The 16505-nt window shown below is 41.8% G+C and overlaps 1 protein-coding gene across 1 annotated transcript in view; it reads left to right on the forward strand.

Annotated features, from left to right (window-relative positions):
- USH2A (usherin) overlaps positions 1-16505 on the forward strand; it is a 642051-nt gene that overhangs the window by 98599 nt on the left and 526947 nt on the right. Inside the window, exon 13 of the mRNA XM_059717779.1 lies at positions 9368-9551. Coding sequence (XP_059573762.1) covers positions 9368-9551 — 184 coding nt within the window. The remainder of the gene's footprint in view (positions 1-9367; positions 9552-16505) is intronic.

The following is a 16505-nucleotide window of genomic DNA, read 5'->3' on the forward strand; positions in this document are numbered from 1 at the left end:
GGTAGCAGAACACATATAAAGACATAGGGAATTACAAGGGTAAGTAATAGTAAAAGATTTCTGAGATCTTGTCCCAGATTATCAACATTTTTAAGCATAGGGACTTTTGGCATAGGTAATAATATAGAGAGAAGGGTAAAAATGCAGAAAGGAATAAATGCCACTAGATGAAAGAAACGTTTTAGATGATTGAATTTAACCTTGCATTTTATAGAGACTGTTAAAAATAACAGAGAGACCCAAATTTGCTATGAAGACAGTGTGTTTGTCCTGATTTTAAGCATTGTAACAAAGAGTAATATAATTGTAATAATACCTAACTGTAAACATTATGTATTGTTTTTAAAAGAGACATTTTCACAAACCGATCTGATAATAATACTGGTATTAAGATAAGGAACTATGGAACAGTTTAATTGGTTTCAAATTCTCTAACCATGTCCTTTGGCTTTGCCTCAGGCCAAAGATAACAAAATGCACTGCAAGCATATCAGTAGCCATCACAACCTAATTAAAAGCACATAATTAATTAGGTAAAAATGGCAACCTTATAAAGACATTAAGGTAGGTTAGATTGATGGAACAGCACACCTATTTTATCTGAATTTCCTGATTGAAACTATTGTGTGGTTTATAGCGTAAACTCAAGTTGCGTACACATCTTCATTTCTCAGTTCCTTTATTTAAAATAACTTCTAATGAAAGGGACTGAGATTAGTTTTGAAAGGGGAGAGACTTGTATTGAAACTAATCTCTTGGTGCATTTTGTTGTGATTCTAAATGCAGGAAAAGGTCAGCGCGTCATCCTGCTGTCCTGTTTACTGGTGGGGAAAGAAAAAATACAAAGCAAGAAAAAATTGGACAGCTTGGGAAGGAATGTAACTGTTAGGGATTTTTATTTTCTCTGGAGCATTGAACATTTGGATCACCTCCTACGATCAGGGGGCCACATCACATAGGATCAGTACTGAAGAAAAGAATAACTTGAGGGAACCTCAGTCCTATTCCTGGTTTGTTGCTCATTTGTTAAAAAACCCCCATAGTTTTCTTCTATAATTTTGTTACGTGAGAGGCAAACATTTCTTAGGGTGATAAGTTATCATTCTAAGAAATCCTTGACTCTTATAATTCCTGGAGCATTGCAGCTACAACATCACTGTAGCACTACCATCATTTTCTTAAACATCTAAACAGAACTTGGATGGAGTTTAGCTATCTAAGTTCAAAAGACTCTTTCAAATTGGTCCTGATCCAGTAGGCATAAATATCATCAGTGGCTTGAATTCAGAAAGCGCCACCATACTGTAGTGTGCTGTAGTGTTTTCTTGGAGTCTATACTAGGGCTTCTGTGCTTGCTCAGAAGTGATTCTGGTGGATTGTCTAATTAGCTAACTCCTGCCTAGGCTCTGTTGTAATTTAAATTAGTGCTGAAATGTGCTTAAGCTCTGTCAAAGTCCCTGGAGAGGCCCTACTCAGTAGCCAGGTTGTTCAGATCACTCTTAACTGATATCAAGGACTTCAAATTCGGCTCAAAAGCAGTGGTGGAACCCTATCCTTTCCTCAGTTGCCTACAGTTGTAAGTACCCATCTAGGGTAGGAGATCTGGTTTGATAGGCTCTTCTTGCCCTCAGGAGATTCAAACCCATGGCTCTGATTTCACAAGAGAATGTCTTACTTTCCAATTTATAGAAGAAGTGATATGAGGGTTTTCTTCACCCTTTCTGGTAAAGCTAGGCTACTGTACATCCACAACCACAAGAGTTGGGGTCCAGAAGAGAAGGAAACAAGGGGGACCATCAGGTATACAGGCTAGTGATAATGCCATACCCCTGGCAGGAGGAGGACTACTCTCTAGTCTCTGCTTCTGCCACTATTTTTGCATTTTACAATAAAACAATCATTGCTTAAGAAATAGAAATAACCCTTGCCTCAGAAAGCAGTGCCTGAAATTAGTGCAGTGTATAAATGGGGTACCAAAAAGGTTCTCAGATCTCCTGTATGAGAGGTAGGGTTAAACTTGTTTCCCATCTCCCTGTTATCCTCTTGTGGTGGGGGTGTTCATTGTGCTCGAGAGTGACATTGCTGGGAAATGGCCTCCTCTATTTATGTGCAGGACAGGTACTATGCTGCTCAAGCAACTGCAATATGAGATAATACATGCTGCCTCACTAATAACTTCAAAGCTATTCAGTCTCTGTGGTGGCTCTGTTCTGGGCCTCTCTGGAATAAAATGCCAACTATGTGGTTGTTTTTATGATGTGGATATATGTTAACTGGAGATGGGTATCACTTCATTGTCCACTTGAGATTTATCTCACTGAGGACCAGAGGCTAAACTTGAACAAAGATTTGAGCACTAAAATTATAATGTTTTCAATTTGTTTAGTTCTTCTGCTATTTGGATATGCGCTCACAGCATAATACTAGTGTGGAAAAAAAAGCAATACCACCCTGAGGTGTATACATAAAGGCATAAGATAACCAAAATTATAATGCCTTGGTATGTTACTATGCAATTTAGGGCTCTTTCATTATAAAGCAACATGCTGGGAAGTTAAAGAAAGTTCATGGAGTGCTGAAAAAGATTCAGCAACTAAAGAAAATGACAAAAGAAAAGCTGATGGAACTTATTTATATACTGAAGGAGGAAAGGTGACTAATGGGTCTATGAGAATGCTGCAGAAGTATTTGAGAAGAGAATTTGGAAATTCATCTCTCTGAGTCATACCCTAAGGAATAAGAGCAAAACAGTTGGCAGAGGGGAGTCCCCTCATACCCAATGACTCTATTTAAAAATTGGTATTATTTAACATAATTTTTATTGGTTTGGAGTGGGCAAACAATATAGGGTTGTAATTATAGGGATGCAATTTCTAAGGATTAGAGAACACTAAGGCTAGGGCCAGACATTACATATAAACGGATTTAAGTGATGAAAAACTGGTTTAAACCTGTAACAGAACAGATACTCAGTGCACATAAACCATTTGAAAATGAATGCACTGCACTCCCCTACCCTTCCCCGCACCTCAGAGTGCTAGCCCAGGGCTGGGGGCTGGCAACACTCTTGCCCCTTGAGCAACCAGCAGAAAAAAGCCTGGGACTGTGCAGGCAGACCTCCCTAATGAAAGAGCCCTGCCAGGGCCTGGCCACGCCCCCCTCAGCTCAGCTCCTTGCGGAAGGGAAGGGAGGGCTGCTTTAGTGTCCCCCTGACTTCTGGCCTGAGCCACTGCAGGCATGTGCCTGAATTTCCTCAGTCCAGAGAGAATGTCTGGTTTCAAACCAGTTCAGCCTAGCCAGGTTACGCTAAGCTGCAAAGATTGAATCAATTCAAGCTCAGGCTTTTTTAATGTCTGTCCCTAGCCTACGAGAACTCCATGGAAACATTTTTAAGCCAGGTGAATGGGCAACACAGTTGTTCACATTTATTGTTGACAAATACCAAGCAATGCACATAACAGTTATAGTTGGGATCATTCACATACATTGTTAGATTCTAAATTTAAATGTTTCCACTGGGGAGTGACACTTAACTGAGGATCTCTGTTAAATGCAAATGGGAGGGTTAAAATAAAAGAAAAAGATAAAATTATATTAGAAACTGTAAGGAAGGGGAAATGAAGCAATACTAACAAATATCTAATTATATAAACCAAATTTCACTGGAGCTCTACATTCAGTTCTGGTCCATAACAAAAAAGATTCAGTATGAATAGAGGCATTTTGGAGATAGATAAAAAATATAGAGATATGACTAGATACCTATATAAGGAGATATTGCGAAAAGGAAGGAAACACAAAGATATATCAAATCATGAATGATGTAGAAAAGATAAACTGAATGTTCTTTTTGTACTTTACAAGAATAAGAGGATGGGAAGCGAAAGTGAAAGGCAACCTTTAAAAAAAGTTAAAAGGAAATAACCTTTTTATATGAAAACTAATGAACTGGTTGAACTCTTTGCTGCAAGACATATTGGAGGTACAGAATTTAATAGAAGTTAGTAGAAAGGAACAAATACTTATACTTCTGCACCAATGCATTAGGTAGGGTAGTTATTTTCAGTCTGTAAGCCAACCACTGAGACATTTTGGAAGCAAACTTCTTTAATGAGGAAATAGTTGTTCCTTTCATCTTCTTTGGAAGATGCATTTGGTACTGGCCATTGGCAGAGACAGTATTCTAGAGTAGATGGACCAAACTGTGCTATTGCATGATCTTTCTTACATTTGCAATGCCTGCATTGTTTTCATTAGTGCCTTTCATGTCCTGCTCTTGATATAGGAGCAGAGAGGTCATTAGCCATATTAGCCTGAATTCAGGCAGAAGGAAGTGCAAGGTGACACCTTATAGAGAATACATGATTAGTCTCTAAGGTATACTTAGTTTCTAAGGGTACATGCAGAAATTAGATTTAGATTCATAGATTCATAGATTGTGGAACTGAGCCTGAAGTGGCCTTCCAGGAGTTTGTATCCATTGCTCCTGGTCTTCCCCAGGGGTGCCCTGGTGAACAGCTGTTCACCGAGTTCTTGATGTGCTCCCCTGATGTAGTGGTAAGCCTTCTCTTCTGTAGGCTGAAGAGGTCCAAGTCCCTCAGCCTCTCCTCGTATGAGTTCTTTTGCAAGTCCCTGATCATACAGGTGGCTCTTCTCTGGACCCTCTCAAGTTCTTTCACATCCTTGTTGAAGTGCGGTTTCTATAACTGGATGCAGTACTCCAGCTGCAGTTTCACCAGTGCGCAGTACAGTGGGAGTATCACTTGCTTAGTTTTGCATGAGATGCAGCGGTTAGTACATGCTAGCATGTTGTTTGCCCTGCTGACCACAGCATTCACTCCACTGAGCCTGTAGGTATGTTGGGGATTGTTTGCCCCTAGATGGAGCACCTTAAACTTCTAAGTGTTGAATTTCATTTGGTTCCGGTTACCTCAACTCTTCAGTCTGTCTAGATCTGCCTCTATCTATAACCTCTCTTCTGGCATGACCATGATCTCCCATAACTTGATGTTGTCCACAAACTTGGCTAGCGAACTTTTCACCCCCACATCCAAATCCTTGATAAAGATGTTGAAAAACACCGGTCCAAGCACGGACCCCTGAGGGACACTACTGGCCACTTCTCACCAGGATGACACAGATCCGTTCATGAGAACTCTCTGGGTCCTACCATGCAGCCAGTTTTCCACCCACGGAACTGTTGAGCAGTTAAGTCCACAAACTTCCAATTTTTTCACAAGGATATCGTGGGATACTAGATCAAAAGCCTTTTGTAAGTCTAGGTATATAATGTTGACCTTTTCTCCCATGTCCAGATGGCAAGAGACCTGTTCATAGAAGGAGATGGAATAAGTAAGACAAGACCTACCCGCAACGAAGCCATGCTGGCTGTCATTTGGAATCTTACCCTCAGTGAGCGTATCACATATAGATGGTTTAATGAGTTTTTCCAGGATTTTCCCTGGGATGGAGGTTAGGTTGATTGGCCTACAGTTGCCCGGGTCCTCCCTCTTCCCCTTCTTGAAGATGGGCATAATGTTGGCCCTCTTCCAATCCTCAGGGATCTCCCCTCTGTGTGCCACGATTTCTGAAAGAGTTTTGCCAGGGGTTCCACAATGACCTCAGCCAGCTCCATCAGCACTCTCAGGTGAAGTCCTTCTGGTCCTGCTGACTTATAAATGTCTAACTTTTCTTGGTGGTTTTGCACCAGCTTAGCATTCACATTGGGAAGTCTATCATTCCCACCATGCCCCCTGTGTTCCTTATCTCGCTTGTCTTTCCCCTTGGTTTGGTGAAATACTGAAGCAAAGTGGGCAGTCAGGAGTTCAGTTTTTTCCTGAGTGTCCATTACCACTTGTCCTGAGGTGTTAAGCAGGGGCCCCCCAACTTCCATTTGTTTTCCTTCTGCTCCCTACATACCTAAAGAAGTACTTCTTATTGTCCTTGATTCCCTTGGCTAACTTAAACTCAGTCGCCGTCTTAGCTTTCCTAATCATTTCCCAGAAGTACAGACCACTGTTGTATAGTCCTCCTTGAGGACTGTCCTTGGCTTCCACTGTATGTACGCCTCTTTTTTTTCTTTTTCAAGACTAGGGTTAGGTCTTAACTTAACTATGGTTAGGTCAATCTAAGTGATGAACTGTACAAGCATTTATGGAGTTTAGATTTGGCAAAAAATGCCTGGCCTGATCTAACTTAGTTCACCTGAGAAGGTCCACTACGTAGATTAGGCTAAATTTTGCCAATCTATTTGAATGTGGCCGTGTCCACATATGTGCTTTGCTGAGGAGTAAATTAATTAATTGCACAGTAAAGCATTACTGTCTACATGTGTGACAGTGTTAGGCCACAGTTACCTAATTTACACCACAGTCAGATAGTTGGAGACAGTACTATCTTAGGTTGGGGTAATTTACTGTGATTAAATGCATGTGCAGATGGTGACTGTGGCTGTAATTTGCATTCAGTGAGCCCAGTCATTGGGGGACCAGACTCCTGCCTCCTGCCTAGCCACATGACTGTACACTTTCAGTACTCTCTTTCCCAGCCAGTCCCTCTGCCACCTGAAGCTGCCACTTGGAGCTTGGGGCTGAGTGACCCTGGTGTAAACTGCTCGGCCCTGGCTCCAGTTGCTGCTGTTCCAGGTACATGTGTAGTCACTGTTCTTGGGTAGTTTTACTATGTCTCAAATTGCTCCAGAGTTTACTGCCTCAAATTAATTGCATATGTAGGCTTGCCCTGTGGGTGCATCTACACTTGCAGTTAATGTGGAACAATAAACTGGTGCATATTGTGCTGGAGTTTATTGTTTCTGGGTGCACCATTTGCATGTGTACCTGGGACTGAAGCATATTGTTCAAGGACAGAGCAGCCCCAGCTGGCAGAGGGCTCAGGGGGTCAGCCTGTCAGTCTGGGCCTGCTCCAATCTGGCTCAATGTGCTGTGAAGGGGCTTTAGTGTGGAGGGTACTTCAGTGTGGAGCTAGCTAGCAAGCAGCCCCCACACTGAAGCACCCTCATGCCCCAGGCAGCTGGGTCAGCATCTACATGTGTGGTACTGCTGAGTAAAAAAATCCACAATAGGATAGTACTTGTATTTACAAGTATCAACCTACTGTGGAATTAATTAGTTTACTCTGTCATATATTTCATAGATTTTTAGGGTTGGACGGGACCTCAGTAGATCATTGAGACTAACCCCCTGCCCTGTGCAGGAAAGAGAGTTGGGGTCAGATGACCTCAGCCAGGTACTTGTCTAACCTCCTCTTAAAGACCTCCAAGGTAGGGGAGAGCACCACCTGCCTCAGAATCCCATTCCAGATTCTGGTAACCCTTGCCATGAAGAAGTTCTTCCTGATGTCCAATCTAAATCTGCTCTCTCTCAATTTGTGGCCATTGTTTCTAGTTATCCCAAGGGTAAATAGAGTATCTCCCATTCCTTGCTGCCCTCCCCTACCCCCAGTGAATTTGTAGACAGCCACAAGATCACCTCTCAGCCTTCTCTTGCAGAGGCTGAAGAGCTACAGGTCCCTTAATCTCTCCTTATAGGGCCTTACCTGTAGGCCCCTAACCATACAAGTAACCCTCCTCTAGACCCTCTCAGGGTTATCCACATGCTTCTTGAAGTGCGGTGCCCAAAACTGGACTCAGTACTCCAGCTGTGGCCTTACCAATGCCACATGGAGGGAAAGTATCACCTCCTTAGGCCTGTTTGTGATGTATCTGTGTGATGCATGATGAAGTGCAGTTAGCTTTACCGATCACTTCGCCATATTGATGACTCATGTTCATCTTGGAGTGTACTATTACTCTGAGAACACTTTCTGGCACTGTGCTACTTAGAAGGTCATCTTCCAATCTGTATGTGTGCTGGCGATTCTGTCCTAATTTTACTACGTGTGTAGATGCTGAGGTGTTTACTGTGGAGCTAATTAGGCAACTGCAGTAAACATCTTGTGTGGACATGCCCAGTGTGTACTTTTTCAGAGCACAGCCCTGGATCTGGGAAAGCCCTGGGGGCTGCAGTTTTCTGATCCCCTCCCCCCCAGCCTGACTGGGTATTTGTAGCCCTCTGACCCCACCACCCCTGGATGGACAACCAGCCCTGCAGACCTGCCAGCTCCCATGGACCTGCCAACTGTCCCTACAATCCCATCTCTCCCTTTACCCCAACTTGGAATGTGTTCCCAGTGCAGCTTCCAGCACTGGTGAATGTGTGTACAAATAGGGACTCAATCTATGATAACATGGCTTAATTGTAGATCAGGTCCCGGGAATGTCTGCATATGCCCTAAGTTTTCACCTTGCCTTGCCTTCTGCCTGCCTGATACATGTGGCATAGTTTTTCTGTTTTGAGTTGCTCTGTCTAAGGCCTTTGACACATTACACTTAAGATGTGATTAACCAGTTAATCACATCTTAAGTTGTAACCTGGACACACATTAAAGCAATTAATGACAGCATAAAAGAAGGAATAAGCCACAAAGTTATTCCACAAAAAATGTGTCCTAGCTTTGTGGCTGTTTCCTTTCACACCATTAATTGAATGTGTGGCCAGGTGAGTCCCATGGCTGGGATCCCTGTCAGCTAGAGGTTCCCAGATATCCCTGCATCCCGAGGCTGAGAGGCCACAGTTGACAGTGCTTCCACAAGCTGGGAGCCTGCAGCTGATGGGCCTCCCAGCCATAGGAATACATGGTGCAACTCCATGGCTGAGAGCCTCAGATCATGGGGCTCCTAGCCATGGAAATACATGATGTTCCCTCATGGCTGGGAGCCCCATTAGCTAAGGGGGCTCCCAGTTTCAGGAGCTTGCTACTTGCCAGTGTAGGGGGAGCCCCAGCTGCCCCTCCACCAGCAATAACATGTGATGGAATCTGACGCTTGATCCCACAATCACACCTTCTTTCATCCACATGCCACATGGTAGGAAATGTGATTGTGTGGATAGACATTAGACATTAGACATTAGGGCTGGAAGGGACCTCGGAAGATCATCGAGTCCAGCCCCCCGCCCAAAGGGCAGGAAGTCAGCTGGGGTCACAGGATCCCAGCAAGATAAGCATCCAGTCCATCAGATCCCATGGCACCTTTACCTGCATGTCTGGTAGAGGTCAAAGAAGAGCATCTGAGGGAGAATGAGCAGAGAACCAGAGCTAGCAAGCCTCACAGAGTTTAGAACACCCTGTTCTGGAAAATGTGTAGCATTGTATATATGCATTTTACATAAAGAATATTTTCCTTGGTGTTTTTATTTGGGTTCATTGATCAAGTATAAAATAAGTAGGCACATCAGCATAATTTTTGGGTATATTTCTTCTTTTGAAACTTTATTAAATGTCTTTTTTCAACCTTTCTTCTCTTTGCTAGGTTTTTACATATCCCAATTCAGTACTTCTGGCTGCCTGCCATGTTTATGCCATATAACTGGTTCAGTCAGTCAGGTCTGTGATCGTCTAAGTGGCCAGTGTGTTTGTCAAGATGCTTCTGTAAATGGACAGAGATGTGACCACTGCAGTGACCTTTATTTTGGATTTGACTCTGAAATAGGAAGGTAAGTCTTTCTTTGTTTTTATTTTTTTTTAAATACAGTTACTTCTAATATTATCTCATTCATATTTTCTCACATTGGCTAATTTTAAAATCATTAGTAACCATAATAAGATGCCATATATTTAAATTAGATCTTCGTTTAAATAAATATGCATGCCACCTGTACTCACTAAAACTCACTAAGTGGCTTTACCTTGCATGTGGTTGTCATTGCCCCATGATCCTGATTTCACCCCAACCTTGGCCCTGACCCTGGCCCTTCCCGCCCATTCTGCTCCTGTATGCTGCTCCCTGCCTGCCTGTGGCTCCATCCCATGCATGGGTCTACAGCTGGTTTCCACAGAGATCCCACCTGGCTGATCTGTTTGGTGCCTCCGGCAGTGGGCGTGGGGCAGAGGAGCCAGGGTGCCAGGGCATTGGGGCTTCTGCCACAAGGTTTCCAGAAATCAAGTTCAGCAGCCACACTGCCCCAACACTTCTGTGCACCCAGGGGCAGTGGAATTGGCTGCACACGACATGGCCTGGGCTGCCTCCTGTGCCTGGGCCGGGTGGGGCCAAGGGATTTGCTACAGGCTGGACAAAATCCCTTGGTGGATTGGATCTGGCCCACAGGACATATTTTGCCTTAGCTCCTAGTCCTGCCCCTGCACACCAAGCTTCTAGTGGCAAGTCACAGCTGTGCAGTTGAAGGACAGTCATAGATGTTTTTTTGCCTTAAGGTATGACAGCTCCACTAACCAGAACAACACTAAGCTAATCAACATTTGTTTGGCTTACAGTATAAGGTGTAAGCAGGCCCTGACAGTGATTTGAGAATGGTCTTATTATGATTCTTCTGTATCTCTAATAATTTGTAAATAACTGATTCCACGTTACTACTCATTCACTGTTAAGACATATTTTTGACATGCTCTTTGGAAAATTAAGAGCATTTTGACTAAAACTGGCATTTTGAATAGTAAGGGAAGCAAAAAGTATGATGCTCCTCTTCCCCCAATAGGAGATAATGTCAGTTTTCAGGGAATGGATTAATCTAATTTCAGCACTTTCCCTATTGTAAAATCTGTTTCCCTAGAAGACTGGATTCTGTATCTGCACCTTAATTTTGTGCCACAAGCTAAATTTTGTATCTAATGTATCCTAGGGCCTTTATATACAGTAAAAGAGCATGACTATACTACCATGAACATGAGATGTAAAATATATCTGTAGGTAATATATTGTTATTCTGGCTATTGCTCTTTCTCTTGCAGCATTTTCTTTTTTCTTGCTTAATCCTCACAATCTAAATTCCCCTTTAAAAAGTTGTCCAGTAAGATTTCACAGGCTCTCATTTTCATGCAAACCAATTATTGTAAAATGTTTTGCGACGGTTAGCATTTGTGCCTTTAAAAAGAAGAATGGAGAGACTTAAGTGACAGTGATAGGACACCTTCAAAACTAGCCTTGGGTGTACAGAGGAATAAACATATCCTGCCCCTAGAAAGTGAGTGTGTCTTCTTGAGTTCACTTGACAGTATTTTGCAGCAGATTGTTCACTTGAACTTTTATGTTACTGTCAATCATTAGACAGGGGATGTTTTAGTTTTGCAGGTCATAGAAGTATCTGTTAATGGCAGTATTGAAATCTGTAAGGATGAAGATTTCTTATTTTCCGTTCCTGTCACTGTGAATGGTTGGCGATGACAATCCTGTAGTATTAAGTTGCCATCTGATTGAATTTTCCTTATTCTTTAGTTGTGTGTGTTTCAACTCTAACCACCAAACCCATACCCCCAAAAATTCAAAGTTTGACAATATCTAGATCCAGGGGAGTAGAAGGGCACAGCTACTTTTGGGTGAGCTGCATAGCATGGAGCAGCACAGGTTCCTGCCATGTTAATCATGGTGGTGTTATCTACTGCTTCTGTGGCAGCGGCTGCTTTTGTACCTCCTCTCCCATAAAGGCTGCTGCCCCAGTAGCCCCTCCTTAGTTATACTACTGTCTAGAGCAGGGGCTGGCACATTTTTGGACAGAGTGCCAAAAACACCCACGAACTCGGCTTGTAAGATGTTGGCATGCCAGGAGCGGATTTCAGGGGAGCTGCAAGGGGCCTGATTCTTGTGGCAGTGCATCCCCAGCCCCTTCCCTGCTGTCTGCCCCAAGGTGTGCATGTTGAGCAAAATGCCTTCATTTGCTGCACTCTGGCACCTGTGCCGGGAGTTGCCTACCCCTGGTCTAGAGCCAAACATTTGGTTTATGTCATCATAAAACCAGGATTTCTTTTTTATGTATGTGTGGGACTTGAATCTAGAGTTAGCTTGGACCATTAGTGAGTATTCTTCTACTGTATGGCTTCTTCTACTAAATTCATCGTTATAGTATCTGACAGCCTTCCAGTAAAATACATTAAACAGCATAACTAACACCCATCATGTGTTAATGTCCTCTTGAATATTTAGAATATGGTTAGAGATAGAGATATAGAATGTTACTGCATGAGTCATGGCCAGGAATATGGCTTCATCTCCCTTTGTTGTAGGCATTTATTACTTGCCTGTATTAAGAATCCATTTAAAATTCACCTTGTTCTTATGCACCTATGGCTCCTGTTTTACTTGAGGCACAAAAGCATTCCCATATTGAGGGTTTTTTTAGTCATTTACAATGAAATTCTTGTCCTTTGTATAAAGACCAAAGTCAAAAGGTTTTACATGGGGAACACAACAGAAGACAAATGTGAAATCTCATACCTGCAATTGCCAGGTCATCCCATATGAGCAGTCTGTGATCGCTACTTTGCATTCAGCTAAGTCAAAGGCAGTTGGTATCCTCACTAGCTGTGACTTGGTGTTACACCAATCTACCAATGTTTCTAGGGGAAGAGTCACCATATATCTCAACTTTGTGGTGCCTTGGGAGATCTGGAATCTTACTGAGGAGTAAATCTGTGTGTATTGGGCAGCATGATTTCCTTCTGCAGCTGGAAGTATATATCCATTAAAATATTTGTATGACAGTCTGTGGTAATCTGTTTTCAGTCATTTTTTGAAAGTTAAGACTCTTTTAAAAAGATGCTTGTTCTTTTGCAAGTTGCATATTTATTTTTTGCAAACTTTGTCTCCTTGTTTGGAATTTGAGGGTTTCAAAATAGAAAATTCACTGTGGGACAAAAGAAATGTTGATTTCAGGACTTTGCAGTGAATGAAAGAGAGCTGTAATGGTTGTAAGCATTGGCATATATTAGAAATCCCTTACTTCTGTATTGTTTACCATAACAAACTGGTCAGTGAACATCACAAATTGTTATCTATATATATCTTGACAGATTACTGTTTATGAAATCCATTTAGCAAGTGAGGTTTTCCCATAAGGATGAAAAATGAAGATTTTAAACAGATTGTTAGAGAGACTCTAACTGCACCTAGAGAGTCAATGTAATAAAGGTTTCTCTATATTAATATTACAAAAACCATTTATCCTCGCAAAATCAATATTGCAATTCATCTTGGTTTGGTATTTCTCTTTCCATGTTTTAGAAGTCTTTTTTTCTTTGATTATGTATAATTCTGTTTTAATGAATGTGAAATGTTTTTGGTTCAAAATATCTTGAGAAGGTAGCATATAAAAAGGCATAAAAGATTCTAATTAATTTGTAATAGTCCACATAAATGTTGAAAATATTAAATATTATATGGCCTGATATCTTTGAGGAATTAGTTCATTTATTCACTAAAAAAATTCCTTAATGGATTTTAAAGTACAGAGAAGGATAAAATATGCATATAAATATTGCTTATACATATGTACAGCAACAATTTTAAGTAGTAAAATGCATCTGTTTCCCTGTTTAACAAAAGATTATGACACTAATCCTGAAAACACACAGTTGAGGTATCCTATTGAATTCTTCAGGGTAACTTGCACATTAGTGTCAGCAGGGTTTAAGCCTAAGTTAATACACTGAAGATAATTACAGAAAATATAACTTTTGACCGCCCTCCCAAAAAACAAAACAAAAGCCCAACCTGTTAGGTACTGAAAACTGTTATTCTAAATGGCATGTATGTAAAACGAGTTTGATTTGTCTTGTGAGTGAATGATAATGAAAACGGAAATACCCAGAAGACCCTTATTCATAAGAGGTGCAGTAATGTATAGCAGGAGTAAGAGAAGCTTGTCTCTCATTGTTTATATGCTGAGACACTTGCATTAAAAAACCTCACAAACTATACATGCTAAATAGCAGCATGTAATGAAATTATGAAATAATGAAATATTGTATTGCTGGGCAAATAATTCTTTCTTCATTTTTTTCCCTCTAAACCATTTTCTTCTGTCATGACATTTAAATAGTCTAAACAAAACCTCTATTTGAAGGGGGATTTGGATGCACTGTCTACAGATGAAAGGACTTAATGCAGTTGTTTGAAAAAAATTGCCCTTTTCTCTTGACTATAAAAGAGAGCAAACTACAGTATAGTGGTTTCTAAGAGAGAATGTATTTTATTTATTCCCAAAGGGATATTAGTCCATAAAACAAATTTGCAGCTTATTTTGCAGCTTTAGCTTTTATCAGCCTTTTTTAAGGGTGTTGAATGATTACTCAGGAGATCACACAGCAAGAGTTGCAGTGGAGTAAAGATTCTAATAAAGAGAGCTCTGCGATGGGCAGAAAATATATGTGAATAGTTTTCTTAAACTTGTTTAAAAATCTGTCACATCTAATGTCTCTTTCACTGATTATTGACCTGGATCTTAGCTGTCTAATATGAAAACAGTTCTTCTTCTTTACCTTTTCTTTTCATTATCCCAACGTATAGTTGAGGTCAGTTGTGAACTACAGCTATATTTGAGAGGAAAAGAACAAATGGAAACCTGGGACAGAAACTTAACCATTATACCATATCATGCCATTGTTCTCCTGCCTTACCTGTGATGGATTAGGGTGCTATGCTGTGTGGTTGTGTGACAGGGTTGCCTATGTCATTTTAGTAACAGGTTAGACAAGAATTTGCTTGAGATGGTTTGAAAAGAGATGATCCTGACTCAGGCAGAGGTCTGAACTAGAAGACCTTCAGATGAGTGCGGCCATGCAGTATGTGGTGCTGCAGACACCACATATTCAGGCATTCCCCATGCTGCTACCTTGCAGCACAGGGAGTTTTTTTGACCCTGGGAGATCCCAGGGTCAAAAAATCCCACACCAAAAAAAGGGGAGTGGTGCATGTGGTGGCAGTGCGCGCCGCCCTAAACTGGAGCCTGGACAGCCAGAGCCACACTCTGGCTGCCAGCCAGGTTCCCAGCTGCAGGATTGCTGCATCTGCAGCTTCTTCCCCAGCCCCAGAACCCCAATAAATTTGCTGGGGCCAGCACAGTTGCTGGCCTCAGCTTCCCTTACCCCACCTGGGGTAACCTACTGAGTGCCAGAGGGCGCGTGGTATGGGCATTCCCAGGGGACAAGTAGCAGTGGCACAAGATGTGCTGCTGCTTCTTGTCCCAGGGGAAACAAATGTCCACACTTGTGTGGACATGGCCCAGAGGTCCCTTCCAGCCGTACTTCTCTGTGATTCTGTGACCACTTTGGCCCTAGAACTGATGTGACTAACCATGGCAAGTTAAGCCAGGTGTGGAGGGACAACCCTGGACCAGTAGTAGGGGCCCAGCAGAACAAATGGGGACTTGATTAAGGTTTCCTGCATTGATTTCTTGGGGCTGTCCAACTTGTAAGCAGCTAAGGCCTCATACTGCATTAGCTGCACCAACAGGAGTTGCACACCCCAGGACAGGCACTACTGTGAGCCACGGGCCCCTGCCTGCCCCTTCCTCTGCATCAAGCACAATGGCACACACATACTGCTGCACTGGATGGCCCCATTTCAGCTCTATCACTGCATTACACTACAGGCTCCCTCAACGTCATAGGCCGTGCCACCCTACGATGACAGAACATAGTAATATTAGAGAACTTCAGAAAAAGCCTATTATGTTGTTGTCTTTATCTTGTTCTTTGCCTTCTTCTTTGCTGCCTTCTTCATCGTCATCTTCTTTATCATCTTCTTTCTCTTCTTTGTTTTCATCTTTGTCGTCTTCATAGTCTTCATTGCCACCTTCATCATCTTCTTTGTCTTTGTCTTCTTTATCACCAGGGGTCCTGTTTTTTTTTCTGATTAAAAGTCCCCAATATTTTGTAAAAAAAAAAAAAGTAACCCCAAATCCACATTTTCCCCACATGATTAAATCAAAACATCACATACATATACGTATATTCATCATGTTTCATTTAAATCACAGAAAAATGTGGGTTTGGGGTTACTTTTTTAACTGAAAATGGGTGATTTTTTTAAATCAAAGAAAACCAGGATCCCTGATCATCACTATCTTTTGAGATGAATAGTTTGACTTACAGAATTGGCAATAGGACATAGGGTGCTGATTCAACCCAGACCTTTGTCTGTTATGTGGATACATCTTACATCTAGAATTTTGTGTGTGTGTGTGTGCGCGCATGTGCATGCACATGTGTGCTTGTATGTGGGTGTGTGTAACCTGAAGTTGGTAGTCTTGTTATAAATCATGGCTACTGAACTCTTAAGGCTAGATTCTATTGCACCTATTAGAGTTACAAGTGGATTTAGGTGCCAAAGTTCAAATCTGTTTCACTTTGTTGAAGTCCTGAAAATTTATTCTTCCATCTACTTTTGTAACACACTATCATATGATCCATTAAAATGAGTCACAAAAAAGCAGCCAGGAGGAGGAGGCTTATCCACCTTTTGCATCAATAATTTTTCAGGAACTTGAGCAGGATGGAAGAGAATCACACATAGGTACCTAAGTCAACTTATGCAACCAATAGGTGGATTGGTAGTGTTAGAGTGATATTGGCTAGGGACAGACATTCAAAAAGCCTAAGCCTGAATTGATTCAATCTTTGTAAACTAGTCTAACCTGCCTAGGTTGAAACAGTTTGCA

The sequence above is a fragment of the Alligator mississippiensis genome, chromosome 1 (assembly GCF_030867095.1).
Source record: "Alligator mississippiensis isolate rAllMis1 chromosome 1, rAllMis1, whole genome shotgun sequence".
NCBI classification, from domain to species: Eukaryota; Metazoa; Chordata; order Crocodylia; family Alligatoridae; genus Alligator; species Alligator mississippiensis.